Consider the following 20,355-nt stretch of genomic DNA (forward strand, 5'->3'; position numbering starts at 1 on the left):
AGAGGATAACTTGTAGTCTTGGTACAACCCCTTCAAAAGTGTGACAAAGAAAGCTGCAACATACAAGGGGCCAGGACAGCCACTACTTAGAGAACGCTGCTCTAGACCGTAGCATTCAGAGAAGGAGACTGTAAAATCTGGTTCTGAAATTTACAGTAATCTTGATAGTAAAGTTGGAAAAAAAAATCTGTGTGTTAAAAGGGATTGTACAGTTTTGGACAAAATTAAGTAAGAAAAAAAAAAAATTGCCCGAAATGTGGTAAATTGTAGTGTGCGGACCGAAACAGTCGAACCCAGTCTTAGGTCGAGCTTTGCTTTTTCTCAGCCGAAGCCACTAGAACGGATTCTCCCCCTCCACTCAGCGGTCAGCTCTGTTGCCTTGCAGCTCTGGGGTTCTAGATTTCTAATCTGACCAATGACGACATCTACATGGAAGTTTACATGTGTTTCTACAAGCATTCATACAAACTTCATGCAGATGTTGTCCTTGGTCAGATTGGAACTTGGGACCCCAATGCTGTAAGGCAACAGAAGAGTCGTCTTAGAACTCTTGTACAGTATATACACCAGTTTTTAGGAGTACTGGTGACGTTCTAGCTCAGTTTGAACCAATTCAGACCGAATCAAATAGTTTTTCCATAGTTCGGCAAACCAGTTGAACCGAACTTTTCAAACATTTGCTCAACACTAATGGTAAAAGAACAGAACCACTAGTTAGCTGTCCTATTCCCCCGCGATTTAGCGTGCAGCACACATGGTCCTCCCAGTGTTTACTATGTGACCGCTGCAGCCAATCAGTGGCTGCAGTAGTCATGTGGCCTGCTACTGCCATCACCGCTCAGCAATGGATCCCAGAAGAAGTATAGCACAAGATCACTCTGGTCCCTGATTGGCTGCAGTGGTCACCAGCAGTATAACTCATCACTGAAGGTTACTTGTAAATAAAGATCAGCAAGGAATCATGGCGGTTACCTTGCGGGATCACCAGGGTGAGAACGGCCTTATCACATCTACAGCACCAGATAACCAATTTAACACACAGAAAATGGCAAAAGAGCCAAAGTATATTCTCACAAGAAAAAAAAATGCTATTTCTAGCCAAAAATAGAGAGATTAAATCCTTACCACATCTTCTATGATTTCCTTGACAGCAGCCACGGCCAAGATGAAGAGCAGTGGAACCAAAGTTGTATACCGACCAGTTGGAGACACATCAGGGATTTGCTGGAAGACACAAAGGGACACGTGGTTTACGGTGCTATACCAGCCATTGGGATCCTATTTAATCATTGCAGTACATTACATCAAGCCATCACCCAGCTACCAACAGCTTTTACTAGTTTGACCAAAGTTAAGGATGGCTTTTGACTTTTCCACACTGTTTTTTGTAACCAGTAGTATTGAGTTTTGCATCTAGAGACAGGCAAAAGGTCTGTTCTGTCAATGCAAATCATACCATAGCCGGCAAGGTGAGCCATTCGCTAACAGCAGGACAGGTTGTTTGCAAGCAGCTGGAAGTTTAATGTCTATTTTATTCACAAGTCCTAAGACTGAGGGAAGCATTTACGGCTCCCGCGGCTGCAGATCCTGTAATTGCATTTTAAATGGACTGTGCAATCAGGTAAAATGTCATCTCTTAAAGCAGCAGGAACCTGCCGATTGGAATAGAAAATGTCTAAACTATGCTGTGAGCGTGTGCTGCCAGGACAAACTGAAGAAAAGGCTACACAGCGCAGGGCATGTGGACCTTACTTTACCTGGTAGAGAGGATCTGCCGTGGACACAGACCTATTTAGGAGATGAAAGCAAGAAATGGCACTGCTGAACTTCCAATCTCTAAGACATTAACCCTTTCCAATCCACTGTCTGACCTCTAAAGACATTATGATTTAAGTCTGTACAGCTCTGATGTTGGAAGACGTCCGTCGGGGTTCTCTTACTGTATATTGCCAGCCTCTCTGCTGTCGGAGCCTATCCAACGTGTCACCTCATGCAGTACTGGCTTTAGCCAGCAGATAGCGCCGTTGTATAACAGCAAAAAAGAGTAAGCCCTCTAAGAAAACCAGGATACAAATTGGATTGGAAAGGGTTAAAAGTATTTCCATGTCAGCCAATCATGGCCGAGAGGGCACAGCAGTTTGGAAGTGGCAGTTGGGTGTACTGAAAAAGCCAAGCATGCGGTTCTACACTCCGTGTCAGCTTTAGGCTAGTTTCACTCGGGCGATTGAGATTTTGCCGCAAGAAAATCGCGTCTTAGTACCTGCATTTTTTGGGCGTCAGCAATGCTTTTTTTTTTTTTTTTGAAAAATAGGGCATGCCACGATTTTTCCTCTCTGCATCGCATTAGTGAAAACATTTGTGATGGGAAGGAAACATTTGAAAATCATTTGTTTCATAATCTGCTTTTTTACCGATTTTCGCATCAGGTGAAAAAAGAAAAAAAAAGGAAAATTTTCTCGCCCCTGTGAAACCACCCTTGGCTTAGATGGTGCCCCATGCAGGGCATTTTTTAAATTATTTTTTAGTAGGGGCGCCTCTGACATGAGGGAAAAAAACAAAATAATATTTCTTGTACTGATAGGCAATCTGTACGCGTTATGCTTGTGCAGAAAGCAGCAAGATCACAGCATACGGACTTCGGGACAGCTTAGTGCATGCTGTACCAAAACTAAGCTCATAAATACAGCACCAGAACCAAGCTTATTACACAGATACAGCCTGTAAAGTAAGCTCAGTACAAATACAGCACCAGGACCAAGCTCATAACAGATAGTAGCAGAACTACGATTGTGTTGAAGGTGCGCCAATGGGCAGACAGTAGAGTCTTTGATTATCAGAGGATGATTCATGTAACTCCACAAGACCCTGTCCTGGAGAGGAGGGTAGTCATCTCGCCAGTCGGATCTAAGAGGGTGGAGTGTCGATCACCCCCCGCTTACATCTGCCTAGTGTCCCCTTACAAGCTGGTGGCCAGTAAGGTTACAAATTTGGTTCTGGTATTGTAATTATGTATGGAGCTTGGTTCTAGTACTATATTTATTCAACGAGCTGCTCTGGTATACTGCTAGCTTACTGCTTTTTGCACAAGCAGAATACAGTGCAGTATAGGTTTTTTTATTTTTCTTATGAACAAGGGTAGCAGGAGTGCCAAAAAAAAAAAAATATTCTGCACAGGGTGCATATCACAAATGTTGGGAAGTCAGGAGGATGGAGTTGTAATTGTTTATACATACAGGCTGGTTTGGATGTCAAATATGTACAGAAATCTGTACTGTGGCCATTGAGCACCTCGCGCAGACATGCCAAATCACAAGGTGCACATCAGTGGTTACATGCCCACGTGTAAATCTATGAATATTAGGACTGTACTTTATGTTCCTACCAGAACCTTGAGAGGTCACCTCACTGTTTTTACACTCCAACTTTGCTGCTGTGGACTAACAAGCCCTGGGTAGCCTGCTGATGGGCTAGGTATAAAGGGCAGGCTCTGGTATGACAGCAGTTTCAGAGAGTCTGCTACTGAGAGCTGTAACAAAGCTAACCTGCAGAAGGACCTGTGCATTCTGCAGCCAGGTGGAAAAGATTTTTGCAGAGAGCCTTGTGGGAAATTAGCAGCCCCAGTACTACTAGGGAGCAGAGTTCTCCTGTACTTGAGGATTTAAAAAAAAAACAAAAAAACAGACACACACCACCGACTGCTTGAGTGATGCTACTCAGCTGTAACAATGCGAGTGCCAGAGGGAGATCTAAGAAAACATCAACTGTAATTACAGACCCCAAACACTGAGCCTTCAACAGACAAGAGACCACTAGAGTGAACAGATAGACCGCCAGCCAGTATGCGGACATTCAAATTTCGGTGTAGTGCAATCGGGAGTACCATCACCCAGGCTCTTCACCAATAAGACTAACTATTTTGACGACATCCCCAATGGTACCGCGGTAATGAATTTGTTCAGGGGACAGGGACTGTATATTTCAGTTAGCAGATTTAGCCATTTATATTAACTGAAGTTCCTGCAAGACTAAGGCCAGTCTTCTACAACCGGACAGTAATTGTGGAGTCTGCGAGCGGTTGATCTGCGGTAATACACGGATCAATCAAATGCATTGGATTATGCAGTTCCACTCACATCATTGGGTCATAATTGCGTAATTCGCTCGTGTTAAATAGAGCGTAGCATGTTCTAGTTTACTGTGAAATCTGCGAACATAGAGCCCATTGTGCTTTATGGTGATTGACATATCCGTAGCCCACTTACATTGCCAATGGGCAGCAGGTACCCGCTGCATTGTTTAGTGACGGCGCAGGAAAAAAAAAAAAAGCTGCACTGCGCATGACCACATGCATGAGTACACGGTCATACTCAGTACATTACGTGACTGAACGCAGGGTCACGGCCACACACAAACCTGACGATACAGAAGCAAATTGAAGCCTTTGTTTGCTTTACAGTTTTTTAAAACCTCATTGAAATCAATGGGGGGGGGGGGGGGGGGGGGGGGACACAAAAAAAACAACAAACAAAACAAAAAAACGGACCAGTTTTATTTCAGTTTCTCTCCTCCAAAAACAGAGAGTCAAGGGACAGAACCCTGAACTGAGCCCTAACACAAGTGTGAACGCAGCCCAAGTTACTTCAGAGGGGACTTCTCTTCAGACAGCATCTGTGGAGCCATTTACCCCTGGCTGGGGTAAACCGATTTACTGTGATATGCACAGTAAGAACGTATGACTCCTTATTAATAGGGGATGGGCCGAGTTACAGCATAAACTGGACCTTCGTAAACGGTTCGCATTGGATCAGAATACTACGGTGGCAGGTTCTACCATATTATTCTTCAGCGTACATTCAGTAGAGCACGGTTTGTACACACAAACCATCAGGGACCTCAATGTCCATTAACCAGACATAATACGGCATCCCATCCGCAGCTATTTACAGAATGATTAAGTAATTCTATTTCAAAAGTGCAAAAAGTGAGTCACTTGTAATTACATCAAAAGTAAAGGTGCTTTATAGTCTATTGTAGAAAGGAAGTTTAGAAACCGGACAGCTCACAGCAATACTATCCCCACAGTGTCTCTGGCAAAGCCCGGCCGACTGCCCAATACATGCCAATATGTATGAAGATCACCATATGGCTAAATAAACGGCAGCTGTCAGATAACAGTAGCGATAGCTCATTAAATAATCTACAGCTCATTTCCCCCTAATATCAAGAACAGCACTGTCCAGAGTCCAAATAATTTGATTTTCCCCCTTTGTATCCTGGTTTATAGCACAGATAGAAGCTCAAATTAGAGAGACTTGTTTCTACTTCCATATGAAGAGGTTCTCATCAGAGCAGGATATGAAACCGCATCTCTGCAAAGGGGGCATGTGGTACAGGCAGTGCAAGTAGTACCATGGTGTTGTGTTGGGCAATCAACGTATAACAGGGTCTATCCCACCCAAAGCATTTATCACCTATCCACTCCTCCATTTACTCCTAGGATAGGAGTTAATCGCTTAGGAGCCTTCATAAAACAGTGAACGAAACAATCACTGCTCCCTTCTTCTGGGGTACTCAGGGGTGTGCCGTTCTTGTGATTAGTGGGGGTCCCAGTGGTCACACCCCAAGAGCGAACATTTACCCTGCTTCCCTAAGAATATGACCTACCCTGAAAAAAAGCCCTAACTGCATTACATAAAACATGCAAGCTCGGTAATGCCATGGCTCAGACAATTCATAAATCCTGCCTCCACAATGCAATGGCTGTGATTGGTTCATAGAGTGCTGCATTAATTGGCTGAGCAGTGGTTGAAGAACCAATCACAGCCATCACATTGCTCCATCGAGTGCAGCATTGGGTGGCTGAGCAACAATCAAGAACTAATCAGAACTATCACTTCCTGGAGGCAGGATTTATGAATCCCATAACCAGAAGGTGATCTTCTGTGGGTGGCCGGGGACTGCAGGAACCACGCCAGAGCTCTGGAGAGCAGCAGGAGGGACATAGACACCCTCCCCCCCCAAAATAAGACCTAGTGTGTCTTTTGGGGCAAAAAATTATATAAGAGGGTCTTTTCGGGGGAAACACTGCATCACCTATTCTTTGAACAGGCAATGTTTTTGGTGATAAAACCTCAAGTATCAGATTAATTAAAAATCCCAAAATAAGGGGACCAATTGCTCATTTTAGGACTATAGCTGCCACATTTTAAGCTAGATACAAACTGCAATCATTGGTTTCCATTCTTCAGCTCCATCCACGGAGCCGCGCGGAAAAAAAGAAAGTGCTGCATACAGAGAGCATCGAACAGACCCCCGGTGAGAATAATGGGGTCCATTAGGCTTCCGGCAAGCAGATGGAAATTTTCCCAGACTAAATAGAACAGCATGCTGTGCAATTTCGGCCAGATATGAGCCTCCAACGCAGATGTGAACTTAGCCTAAAAGTGTCACTTTGCTTGCCATCTCCTACTGGGTGCTACAGTTGTCGGATCTTCACGCCGGATATAAGATGGGGCAGGATGGTGAAGTAACTCCCCATAGTTACTGGTGGATGAGGCACAGATACAGGCTAAAATGTTGTCTAGAGTTGTATACCCTTCATAGATTTTCAGTGGAAGGCTTAACGCATCCTACCATACCGGTGCTTAACATAACCAAATCTAAAACTTTGGGATGACCATGTCTACTAGGTTAATTAATGGGGCGCACTGGCTATCCCCCCCTATATATATACACCCTGTCAAAAAAAAAAAAAAAAAAAAGCACTTAGAATTGTCATTTTGCTGCAAAGCTCAGCATCCACTTACATCACACGCCGCTTTCATACAGCTGTAAAAGTCACACAAGATTTCTGCGATGCGAGATGCAAATATGAACCCCGTTCTTTTGAATGGAGTCATATACATGAGCACTGTGCAGGAAAAGAATCGCGGTATGCCCTATCTTTGGGCGTTCCCTTGGAATGCCTCGCTCATTGTTTTCAATGGGGTCAGAAAACACATTGCACGGCATACGAGTTGCACGCGAGAGCGATGCAAGGTTTTTAACAGAAGCGGGTTCACAAGTGTACCGACGTGATAGGATGTGTTTTTGACATAAACGCCTCGCATCCGCAGGGATATCACACAGAGTTTTACGACCCGATATCGCGCTCAGGCTGCATTCCCACAAACGTATATCGGCTCGGTTTTCACGCCGAGCCGATATACGTTGACCTCGTGTGCAGGAAGGGGGAGGATGGAAGAGCGAGGAGCAGAAACTGAGCTCCCGCCCTCTATGCCTCCTCTCCGCCCCTCTGCACTATTTGCAATGGGGAGAGCCGGGACAGGGGCGGGGCCAAGTTCTGAGAATTAGCCCCACCCCAGTCCTGCCTCTCCCCATTCCAAATAGTGCAGAGGGGCGGAGAGGAGGCAGAGAGGGGGCGGGAGCTCAGTTCCTGCTCCTGGCTCTTCCATCCTCTCCCCCCCCCCCCGCACACGAGGACAACGTATATCGGCTCGGCATGAAAACCGAGCCGATATACGTTCGTGGGAATGCAGCCTCAGACGCATAATACTAGCCTCAGGCAAATATGCAAATAATTAGAGTTGTGGGGTGATTCGATGAACGATCTTGACACCTGAGGCCCAAGAAGTGGGTCCCCTCTTGGCCTATAAAAGTCTCTCAGAGGCTCCTTGTGTGTAGTGACCTCTTCTTCCGCTTGTGTAGAGTTTGTTGACCACTAGACGCCTCTATGGAAACATGGCAAAATCTCTTTGATTGCATCAGAGTCTGAGATGAATGCATTATTGAAATGCAAGAAGCTGGATGGTTGCATTGATGAATTGCTGCCACCTGGGAGGTTCTGACCAGCGGATGTGTGAGGGCACAGAAGGTGACAGGGCTCAGGAGAATGATTCCACCATGTGCCAAGTCTATGGAGCCGAATGCGGCCACTACAGTATAGGAGTAAGGCTCAGGATTGGCCCGTTACGACTACCACACAATAGTGAAGGATGCCCTGTGCTTACAGGGGCAGGGAGGGGCTTTTCTGACAACTGGGATTGAGGGGAGAGTGTGGGGAATCCCCCTAGTAGGGTAGTTCTCCATTACCCTACTAAGGGGATCTCAATTCCGACTACTGTGTGAGGTAGGTAAACTTTAAGCAGGTTGTGTAGACCCAGACCTGAAGTGCATTGTTGCTTGTTTCAACTTAACAACAGAATACTACTATAACAGTAAGGCATAGGATGGCTTAACATGGGACAACCACTGTCTGAATGGTCGATACCACCGCTAAAGCATTCGAATGACTGCTGCTTGTGCGCATTTACACAAAGTGACTATTCACTTGTTCAATTTCACAATTGCTGAACTTATTGCTGGGAGCATTTACACAGGCTGATATATTGCTCGTTGACTATAATTAGGGGGCATATGGTTCTTTGACGGGCGGATTTTAAATTTGAACCTCTCCCAACCCATTAGTTGACAAGCCCATTGAACGCAAAACACGTGCGAGTGGTCTTCAAGTCAACTCTCATTGCTGTTTCTAACTGGTTTGCTATGGTCTCTTACTGGTTTTGGCCTTTAAGTATATCCTTGAAGGCCAAAACCAGCCAGACATTGTAGCCATGAGTGTTTTGAAGAGCAGCAGAGACTGTTCAATATATGATCACTTATGTTTTCAGGAACTAATGAGCGTTACATGAGAGGTCAGAAGGTTCAAAAAAGGCGCGTACCAAACAAGCGCACACCTAGTTCTTGGCTAGTCATTGAGACATTACAAATTTACATCAGATGATCATCAACCAGCGACTATTTGCATTGCGTAATCCGGAAGGGCATCTGCCTCCGAATTCTGCTGCAAATACAGTCCATAGCGTTGAAGTCAATGGAAGCCGCCTGATCCGCGGCCCTTCCGCAGTCATCATTGCAAAAACGCCGCGGGATCGGAGTCATCGAGGCATGATTTGTACTGTACATAGGCGCTGGCACATCGGCAGTACGGCATAAAGAAGAATCCGGACAGGTACGCGGGGTCACCGGTCGGGCTGCAGGATCCCGCATGTGGAATCTGACCTGGTCGTGTGCAAGCGGCCTACGTCTATGGAAAGAGACAAGAGGACAAAACGGCCCCCTCTTAGTATCAGTATATAAATTACAGCTCATGGCAAATATGCAAAGCCGGCTACAATGTTTACAGTCAGCGTAAGACCAACAGTAATCAGATTTACCGCATTTAATTCATTAGTGTATATTTGTCGAGGGAGAACAGGGAGGCCCCCCATACACACAATACTCGGATGACTTCTCCCACCTGCTCTTTCTATCAGTCACCCACAACTACCGAGGTCAGACCCAGGAACATTACAGCTGTTTAAGCGCTTATAGGCCACCGCCAATGCTGACCACAGCGTTCAAGCAGCTAGCTAGGAAGGGAGGAGCCCATGGGCCCCCTTCAATGTGATCGTGGGGTGCTGATGGGTTGTCATGGCAGCCTGGGGCCTTGTGAAGGCTTCCAGACCTGCTATGGATGTGGCAGGGGTTAATAGGCTCTGGGTAAAAGTACTATAGACTACAATACTGATGTACTGCAGTATATTGTATAGCAATCAGATGATTGCAAGTTCAAAAAGGGAAGAAAAAAATTGAAAGACGACTTAAGCATTAGGGCTCCTTCACACTGGTGATCACAATATTACGGCAAAAAAAAAAACGCAACTTTTTTTACCGTGATTTTTGAGAGTCGGTGCTGCTTTATTACGCAAAAAAACCGCTGCCACTTGCTTTTTTTTTTTGCGTGAAAGTCAATAGGAATTTCTAATGTTAAAACCGCATCGCCTACAAACTGCAAGTTTGTGCTTTGGGATGCAATAGAAAGGCGGCTCCATAAGGAAACATGAGAGATAAAATAAATAAAATAAGAAAAACGCAGGAAAATAAGGACACGCCGCGATTTTTTAAAATTGCTAAATCGCATGAGTGAAGACACCGCAAATGTGAAGGAAACCATTGAAAATTATTCGTTTCATAATTCTGCGTTTTCACTCACCCTTGCATCGCAAACAATACAATAAAATTTTTAAAAAGTTCTATGTACCCCATAATGGTATCATCAAAGCTACAGCTCACCCTGGGAAAAAAAAAAAAAAAAAAGTCCTGGTCGGCTCAGTCAATGGGAGAATAAAAGTTCTAGCTCTTGGAATGCGGAAATGGGAAAAGAATGAAAAAAAGGCAAAAAATGTCTGGTAATTAAGGGGTTAAAAGGTGAGTGCGCAGGTAAAAACCTGTTAGGTTAGTGAGTTTCCTAAAACAGACAACCTATTCATGCAACAGGATAAAAAAAATAAATAGTGGAGCTGCCGTATGCCAAGGAGATCATGGCCGGGCGCTGCAAGCTTGGCATTATATGTCTTTGGATGGATTATAATTTATTGGCACCGAGAGCCACTGTGTAATAATAGAGACTCCAGCGCAGCGGCTCACCCGAGCGTTACATGCTCCGACATTCATCCGCACGGCTGGTATGCCATACTATATAACGGTGATGGCGAACCTTTTATAGACCGAGTGCCCAAACTGCAACCCATAAGCCACTTATTTATCGCAAAGTGCCAATACGTCAGGGGGCGGGGCTTATCACGACGTATGATTTATTTTTATTTATTTTTTTTTTATTTTTTTTTAACCTCAGTCGTTTTATAAAAAGGACAGGCAAATTTCAAAATAGACTGGGTACAGATTTTGAATGCTTCTTGGATGCGGAATTTGCCATGGAAATTTCTGCTGAGGACATTCTGTAGCATTTCCGCCACGTGTAAACATACCCCAGCGGTAATCGTGACATCCCACGGTGGCCCAGTAGTAATGCTATTACTACTGGGGCCAATACAGGGGACACTATTACTAATCGTATCTCCTATATTAGCCCCAGTAGTAATAGCGCCCCCCTGAGACTCATATACTTACCCTCCTCCTCCTCCTCGAGGAAGCGCCGCTGCTCCTCTACTCAGCGCTGCTAGCAGTGCTGATCCTGGGTGCACACTGTAACGTCAGTGTGCTGCCGGCCGCCTTCTCCCCTGCTCTCGCGGAAGCTAAAAGGAGGAGTCAGTCTGTGCTGCAGATGGTCCGCATGGCTCGCCGTCGGATATGCGCAGAACAAAACTTAAATTTTATTTTATTTTATTTTTTTTAAATCCTGCTTTTTCTGCATCATTGCTTAGCGGGGACGCGGAATCCATGACCTTCCCGTAATGTCAATTGTGGAAGGGCTACAGAGCAGACGCACAGAATCCACGCAAAAGTGCACATGCTGCGATTTTTCCAATTGCGGTTTGTGTGTGTGTGTGTGGTGGAAATCACTTTTCTAAAGGATACTATGGACGCCCGCTACGGATTTCATAATGCAAATCATAATGTGGCCACCCTGTGTAAGAGACCTAGACCGCTTAATTAAGTCTCAGGATTCTTGTCTGAATACCCTCCATTAGCCCCCACCCACATGTCGATGTAACAATGCCCATTTTGACAATGCGCTCAGTGAATGCACAGAGGCCACACAATGTGGGAGCGGACTGTACCACACACCAATTAATTAGATACTGTCCTTTTAATCCGAAGGTCATGGTCGTCACTGCGGCATCCAGGCCCATTAGGAGGAGGAATATGGCTCCCCATTACCCATCAACACCCTGTGAATGCGACTGTTGGGCACTCACTGAGTAGGCATGACAGCCAGGTGGGCTAACAAAGATCTCAATGTCTGCCACAGCTAGAAGTCTGTTAAGCTAAGCTCACAACGAAACATCAAAAAAGGTCCTCATGTCTCACAAGTTATTGATAAAAGGGATCAAATCCACAAAAAAAAAAAAAAAATGGCCGTACTTACTGATAAGGGCAGGTACAATGACCAGTTCTCAGAAGCATGGGGGAGGCAACGGGCAAAATACTGATGAACAACCGCTCTCTCCCACAACGCTTCGGAGGGACAGATGCTTCGTATTCTACTTGAACACAGTTAAAGATTGTATAGGGTGCCATTGCCACAAGTACATGTGGTGCCCCATGCAGGCTTACAGCGCCATTAGATTCATCCATACTATTAGATAAGGCGGGTATACCCTGGTACACCCTGGGCTCCCCCAGCATCTCATTGCCCAACTACGTTTGCAAACAAATGCAAAGTATTAGTTGATATTTTGACCAATATTGGTCCAACGCTGCATTGATTGGTTCTTCGACCGCTGCTCTGCCAATTACAGCAATCACTTCCTGGAGGCGGGTTTTATGAAAACTACAACAAGGAAGTGGTTCTACGAGTGGACGAGGACCACGTCGGAGCTGTGGAGAGCAGCGGGAGGGATCTGGACCGAGCCTGCTAAGTATAAGACCTCCGCTGAAAATAAGACCTAGTGCCTCTTTTGGGGCAAAAATGTTTGTAACACAAGGTCCTATTTTCGGGGAAACACGGTAAAAGTTAAATACTCATCATGTACCCAAAGGGGTTTCCTAAAAAAATATGGCTTGTCATACATAAAGAAAAAAAATTACATTATTCCTGAGGCTGAATGGCACAATAAAAATAAACTGTGGAATTGCTATGGTTTTACCCCTGTGGCCTCAGAAGAAGTTAAGAGTTGATCAATAAATTATATGCACAAGGGAAAAAAAAAGTCATCCCATATAACAACCTCTCATACAGTTATGTCAAGATGACAATGAAAAGGGTCATGCTTCTCAGAAAGCGCCGATGCCAAAACTGAAGAACTTCTACTGTTCTTAAGGCCAAAATAAGCTCCGCTCTGAAGGGCTTAAAGGCCTACTTAGTGTCACAAGTTAAAGGGGCATTCCTGAGCTCTTCCTATGTGTGATGTATCCTCTAGATCCCTGCCGATCAGGTGATTGTTCAGTCTGCCGATTGTGTAGAGGGACCAGATGTAGTCATCAGTGGTCAGGGTTGAAAGTGTAATAGATGCTTCATTCCAAATGAAATCAATGGAAGTAATGCTTCCTATTAACCTCCAGATCCTCATTGCTGCCCAAGCTGCAAGTGTGATAGGTGGCATCTCTCCCATTCAACACAATGGGAGTGAAGCCATCTATTGCACTTCCAGCCATGACCATGCCCACGCCCACCAGAAAATACATCTATGTTTGCCAAGTCTCAAGTCCAATTGCAATCACATACAATGTTAGGTGGTCACAACTGTGACAGTAAATTTACAACATAGTAGTTACATATGAGACGTTAGAATTTCCCTGAATGTCAATCAGGGGAAGAGAGGGGCGGGGGGGGGGGGGGGCTGAAATGGCACCGGTACCCACGCATGCCAAAGACACCAGCGTTTAGTATAACAGTTTAACTGTATAACAGTTTAGTACAGTTAAATGACATTTTTGTAATGTATACCAAGTGCATTACTGGGAATTACTAACAGAACTGTTATGAGTGTAAATTAACCCCGTTCTCCCCAATACTCCTGTCTCTTCCATTCTGTGTTATAGAGTTAATGTATATTGTGGTCTGCGGGGAAGAAAGGAGGGGCTTAACAGGGAGAGTTTAAAAAGAGGAACTTGCTGGGAAAAGCATTAGTACTACTGCATCCAGCGGTCCCAGGGTAGATAAACTAGCAGACAGAGTAAAATTGAACAAGTTACGGAGAGTTGGGCATAGATCCAAGTTAAGCGGAGAAACTAAAGAATGGGAAACAAGCAAGTAATGATAAGGGCCGGCGGGCAGACTCGACCCATGTTCGGTGATGTGATGAATGTAAATTGTGTGATGCAGATAAAAGTTTTTCTTCCCCCTCTGCATAAGACTTTACTTGTTTGTGATGTGAATCCGAAGACTGTAAACTTTGAACAAACATATAAGGAAGTAAATGATCAGCCAAAAGGTGGAGGTCACTGAAGTCTAGATATTGTGTATATCCACTACACGACAACTTCCAGCCCCGCTGAACTGACAGTAGGATCAGCCGATCATAGGGATCCGGAGCGGAAACCCCCCGTTGATCAGCTATAGGTGACCTATGCTGAGGTTATACAAGACATTGCTACCTAGTACACAGCCGGGTCCTGGTGTTCAGTGGTGTGCTTCCCAAAACTCATGTGCTCTACTGATAAATACAGGGCACGATAAGCCGTACACGAATGGGTATACCTAGAATAGCACTACCCCAAATTATAATAACTTCAGTGGGTGGATAACGCCACAGTGACCAGATAGTAGTATCATTCCATTACTAAATTCCTCTGGCCGCGTCTTATCTCCCATGAGGAATAAAGGATTAAAATCTAAAAGCTGGAGGCCACCATACACATTAGATAGTTGGCCAATTCCACCAAAATTCATGGATTCAGCCAAATTACATCTCTTTAGGCCCTTTCGTTTTTAACTCTACAGTACATTAAATCCATGTACAGTACGATGCGTTTAGCTGATGGCCAACATTAGGCAGTTTACCTGGAGCAAGGCAATGAACAGGAAAAACGAGTTGGCAGCTCTTCTGAACTGAGAGTAGAGAAATCTTGGTAGAAATGTAAAGGCATTGTATTTTGCAGTGCTGGAAAACAGAAGAAAACAGCAGAATTTCAGCGTCAATGCAGATATTTTATCTTCCCGTTATTGATGGCATTTCACAGGGCGCACACTGGTTCAAGGCTCGGAAAACACTACGATTCTAGAACATGATTTATCAACCTGTCTACAAAGACTAACCCATGTAACACAGAAGCCATGCAACTCATGGGTGGAAAAAGGGGGAAAAAAAAAAATCAATGTGGATGTATTATAAATGCCAATTCTGACACCTAATTCATCATCCAATTCTACTTCTTTCCACAGCACAGACGTGGTCTTGGTCTGCACTGCATGGAAACATCAGTAGATCTGTGCTGCGACCATGGCTTGTCTTAGCCATGTGTTATTTGTGTTGGTTGATAGGGTGTTGGCCACCAGGAACCTGGTGGATGTAGACTGGGGATAATCGCCCACCTCTTAAGGTGCACCCGGCCAGATGATCATCTTCCTCTATATGGCAGCGTCTTTTACAGAGCTCCACGAATCTTCCTACTGCAGGCTCCGTCTCCTTTCCTTGGATGCTCCAGGGCACCACTGTCAGCCAATCAGTACCCTTGCAACAAAATGGCTTGGTTCTGGTGCTGCACCTATGCACTGAGCCTGGTTCTGGTATGCTGCCATCTTGTTTGTTTCCACACAAGCAGTAATTTAGAATATATCTTCTGTTTCTTGGCATGACCCCCAGCATAAGTGCTCTTCTTATGATGGGGTGCATGCCAAAAAGCATTCCACACCGGATGCTATCTATCCTAGGGCAGACACTGGCTGCGATCACTGGATGATGAAGTCAAGCCCCTTTTCTTAATTTATGTACATGGCGCCAATGCAGGTGTATACACCCCTACTGTACTCTACTCTAGCATACGTAGTCATTTTAATTCTGTACAAATCCAACAAGGATATCAGATTAGGATTCTGACCATTTCAAGCGGCCATCATTTGAAAAATTAATGCGATGGTTGGTGGCAGACTGTCTAATGCAAATGTGACTGGCCAAGCTGTACAATTTTGTGTGCATGGAAACGATTGGCGTATGCGACAGATCATCTCCCTTCTTTTGTAAGCCCCAGGGGGCCATTTTTCTTTTTTTAAAACTGACTGCCCAATTGACCAGATAATAGTTCCAATAGCTGGTGGGATCTTTGGTGCAAATGATTCCACAGATGATCGATCGGCCGCATTATGGATCATTATTTTAGTTCTATGGTCAACTTTACTTTTCCCCACAAATGGGTGCGGAATGAAAGCCAACTACTGCATGTTGCTTCTTTTCTTTAACATAAGTGGCCATGCTGTGAAATGTTAGTAAAATATTTAGTAAAAACTCATCTAGAAATTACCTAACATTTGGTACAAAAATTATAAGCCGATTTTCTAAGTGAATATGGCAAACCCATTATCCAATAGAGGAACGAAGAAAAATCAATCTTACATGAAACATTAGTTAGGCTGGGTTCACACATGGCGTATTCCCGTCGGAAATCTCGCGGTTTGGCCGCAGCAAAAACCGTGAGATTTCCGCCGGGAGAACCGCCGCGGTTTAAGCCGTGGCGGCTTTGAAGCGGCCCGACCGCTCGCTTTTCTGTTGCGGCCATCGCTCCATAGAGGAGAGCGCAGCCGCGATGAAAATAAACAAAAAAGAAAAGTAAAACAGACATGCTGCATCTTTTGAAACTGCGGCGGCCGCGGTTTCAGCCGGACTTACCGCAGCGGATTGGCCGTCCTGTGTGGACGAGATTTCTCAGAAATCTCGTCCACATGGCTGGCTAATCCCGAGATTAGCGGCCGCGGGCGGATTTGCCGCGGCGAAATTCCACACGGCAAATCCGCCCTGTGTGAACCCAGCCTTAGAGTGACTGTTCAATCAGTGGCACAAAAAGAAATACAAGCCAGTATCTATAGGGGACGATCACCTACCATTTACGGTATTTTCCTCCGCATTTGCCACTTGACTGCTTTTTAGTTGCGCTCCATCAGGGCAGAGCGGTGATCTGTGACTACAGCTCATCTACAGTAGTCTGAGGTAGATGGAGACATATTTCATCCCACGTACAAGCTGCTGCTCACTGAGACGTTCTGCAACATCCCAAGATACTATGGTGTCCTCTTACCATTTTCATTGTAGTGAATGGGAATGTTCCTGAATCCACCCAGGGACTGCAGACCTAGTCCTTCCAGCAAGAACTCCCCCGAGAAAGTTGAGGTACTTGAGACACAAGCTTAAGGGCTTATTCGCACGAGCAATATTCTTGCGCGAGTTTTTTGTACAATGCGCACAAATGCAAAATCTATTCTTTTGAATGGATTCATTCAAAGGAGTGATTTTTTTTTTCCTCGCAGCATGTTCTATTATTTGGGAGCTCGCTTGGAAAGCCTCGCCCATTGTTCTCAACAGGACCTTTAAAGCCACCGTATGCGAGTGCGATGCTTCCCATCGAAGTCGTTGGGAAACACTTGTGATCCTATCACAGAACTGTAGTTTCACAAAACTGATGCGATATGTTTAATTAGAAGCACTTCAATGCGAAGTGAAAAATGCACATTGGCAATCACAATATTGCGCCACGTCTCGGACCATTATTGCGCTTGCCCATGTGAGCAAGCCCCAAGACAGATGAGCCCCCAGTGCCCGCAAGCAGGTCTTGTAATGAGGCGCACAGCTCTTTACCTGACACGGTTGTTGCAGAACTTTATAAGCTGAGGCTGGTTGATAAAAATAGTTCTGGTTTCGTCTTGATCAGCGAGCGAGGTCTTTTCAGAAACGTCGTCTGTCTTTTCATAGCCTAGAGAGAAGGGAAAAAAGTGACATCGTTAGTGTGTCTTTCACAGTCAACACAAAGTGTCTCGGCCTACCTACATTATTTCATTTTTTACGGAACATAATAATTGGCAAGATGTTCCCAATCGCAGCAAAATAAACCATATATCACACTTTCCCAAGAATCTGTTACCCTAAAGTAAAAGATAGGATTAGCTGTATATCCTATACAAAACTTCAGTATATTCCCATGGGTTGCAACAAATGACAAACTCAGCTCTACTATATCTGTTGATGTGAATATGTATGGAGACTTAGTATACAGCAGCATCAGAAACAGAAGAAAAAAAGTTACCAGTATGTAAAGCCCTGTACTATACACAGTATATAATTGTATATAACATGAGTGAACCACTACTCAAACCATCCATGTACAGAAGAGACTTGGAACAGCACACCGGAGTATAATGCTTAAGTGTATTTCTGAATCCACAAAAAAAAAAAAAGACAGGTGAGCGATACCCTTTTATTTCTGGGAGGTGTATTCATCCTTGCACTCAGAGCATGCTCTAATTATAGAAAACATGCTCTGCCTGTTCATTGCCAGGAGCATCTCTGGAACTCATGCTCTAGCTGTTCATCATCACTGGAGCACATTCCACAGAGCATACTCCGAGTTTGGTAGCTGTGCTCCATCCATAAATGGATGGTATGGAAAGTGCAGTCTGACGTCCACGAGCGGAAAATCATAGCAATTCTCTACTCACTGGATTCAAATCGCGGCATGCTGCAATTCTCCACGGTGAGCCTATCTATCAGATAGGCTCATCGCGGAGACCTGTCAGTTCTCCCCCGCGGCGGAATATCGCTAGCGATATTCCGCCCCACCCGTGAACAGGCAGACTGTCAGAACTTTTTGAGCTACCAAATGAATACACTGGCAGGTGTCCAATCACGTAAAGAATGTATTGATACCTTTATTTTCCACTGTGCCCCCACTCTCCAGATATAGCCCAGTATTTGTGGGACGAGCTATATGCAAATTAGAGGTCTACCGTCTGATGGGCGTTCCTGCTCTGCCTGCAGTCCGGCTTTCTCCCTGCCCATTGATAAATAAAACCGCATCTATTGAGTGCTTCATGACGTCTGCAGCTCCACCCGCGTGTGGTACCGTTTTTGAAAAAAAGCAAGCCAAATTTTTCTTATACCAAAGATCTACAAACTATTTGCTATGCCTCAATTGGCTTTGATAGGCACCCCAAACTGCCCATCATGTAATGACAAGTTTCCATACAGACTAGTTGAGCAGTCAACATACAACATCAGTTTAGTGCAAGTTCTATGCGGTTATCTTTATGCTACAGCCAATCATGCAGGTTTACTAGGTATTTGCTGGCCGATTAAGGATATGCATACAATCTGGGAATGTTACCTTTAAATGTGTTTTAAATCGTCTCCATTTGTTTGCCTTTATGTGCTTTGATCCGCAGGCACACAGCTTGTGTTTGCATTACGAAACAAGGACGATGGCTGAAAAGCAAACAGCCGTTCATGCCGCGCCGACAACCCACGCCATTGCTCTGTCTGAACACAAAAGCACCAAGCATGAACTTCTCCAAAAAAAAATCACCTGCGGAAGTGAAGGCTTCATAAAACACAGGTAGCAGAGACGAAAGAAGACTTCACCCAGCTGGCAAGACATTACTTATTTGTATACGGTATACATAATACGCAGCGCTGCACAAAGATACGCATGAGGAATCCCGATATCGTACAAAAGGTTAAAGCCACATACCAACAATAAGGCCAAAAACAGCACCAGTTTCCAAATAGATTTCTAATGGCTGCACCACAGCGCCACGACCACTTTAATCAGTTGATCGGCGTGGATCCTGAGTGGCGAACCCACGCCGATCAAATAATGATCACATATCCTGCCGATAGGTCATTAATAGCTTTGGTTGGTTTCACACCTACACCCGGGGTTCCACTGTCCGGCACCATTCGGCAAGTAGGAAAGGGGAATCCCCATGGCCGGACGATTCTGTCTCCGGACGGAACAAACAGTACAGAACGGACCCCATTGGATGCCCGCCACCTATACGCAATGTAAAAGACAAAAAAAAAGCCATCTGCAAAAAGAATAAAGCCTGTTTATTGTCACAGATAAACTGCAGATTACGCCTATTGGCTAAATTCACAGTTGATCAGTGGGGGTCCAACTGCTGGAACCCAACACTGAACCCCAAAAATTGGGGACTAACTGGTCGTCAAATGAATGGAGCAGATGTCACAAAACCGCTGAGAACGGCCAGATCCTTACTGATACAAGAGGGCAGATAGCTGCATCCCCTCAACATGCAGGCGGCTAAACTGCCAAATGGGCTTGTGAGCTAGGGTTTTTGGGCAAAATGCAAGTAATACTTTGCATCTATTATGTATTATTCACCCGAGTGCGGCTTCTAAACGTCAGGGGAAGCCCAGGGTGGCAGTACCAATGTGGTTCACTTTTTGAGGTGCAGAGCAACCTGCCGAACTATTATGGCGTCATTAATAGGTTGCTAGTTTGCATGGTGGACTACATGTATCAGAAGGTCTGGCACTTTGTATCTACTCTGTGTAGGAGTATACACCAAGCAGCCTTTTCAATGACAGCGCTAGAGATTGCCGAATTCGACAATCTCTGGTGCGTTCGTTAAAATGAATGAAGTGGTGATGCAGTGGTGCAACCTCTATGCCGTCCCTTTCAGGGACCGACTTAACCCCCCCATCACTGAACCCCCATTTGTGGCAATCCCAGTGATCAGACCCCCACCAATTAGTTATCTTCTCTCCCATAAATAGAGGATAACTTGTTACAACCAAAATATCCCTTTAAGGTTTTTTTGCCTCATTTTCGGGCTCACTCACACGGGCATATGCAGTTTCGGACACGTAAATCTACTGTGCGTGTTCCCTACATATTGCTTTTCTTATGCACCTAAACACAGTGATAGGCAGAGGAGGAAGAGAAAACTACAGATATGTGGCACAA

General features: G+C 44.9%; 1 protein-coding gene across 4 annotated transcripts in view; it reads right to left on the minus strand.

Annotated features, from left to right (window-relative positions):
- ATP8A1 (ATPase phospholipid transporting 8A1) overlaps positions 1–20,355 on the minus strand; it is a 197,879-nt gene that overhangs the window by 152,338 nt on the left and 25,186 nt on the right. For 3 of the 4 annotated variants that reach the window (XM_066573135.1, XM_066573136.1, XM_066573134.1), the window contains exons 3-5: positions 17,232–17,346; positions 14,447–14,546; positions 1,126–1,224 (exon numbers count right to left, since the gene is read on the minus strand). In XM_066573135.1, the coding sequence (XP_066429232.1) occupies positions 1,126–1,224; positions 14,447–14,546; positions 17,232–17,346 (314 nt within the window). Of the gene's footprint in view, positions 1–1,125; positions 1,225–14,446; positions 14,547–17,231; positions 17,347–20,355 lie in introns of those variants that run through there. The other variant, XM_066573137.1, reaches the window with a different exon arrangement.

The sequence above is a fragment of the Eleutherodactylus coqui genome, chromosome 7 (assembly GCF_035609145.1).
Source record: "Eleutherodactylus coqui strain aEleCoq1 chromosome 7, aEleCoq1.hap1, whole genome shotgun sequence".
Taxonomy (NCBI): domain Eukaryota; kingdom Metazoa; phylum Chordata; class Amphibia; order Anura; family Eleutherodactylidae; genus Eleutherodactylus; species Eleutherodactylus coqui.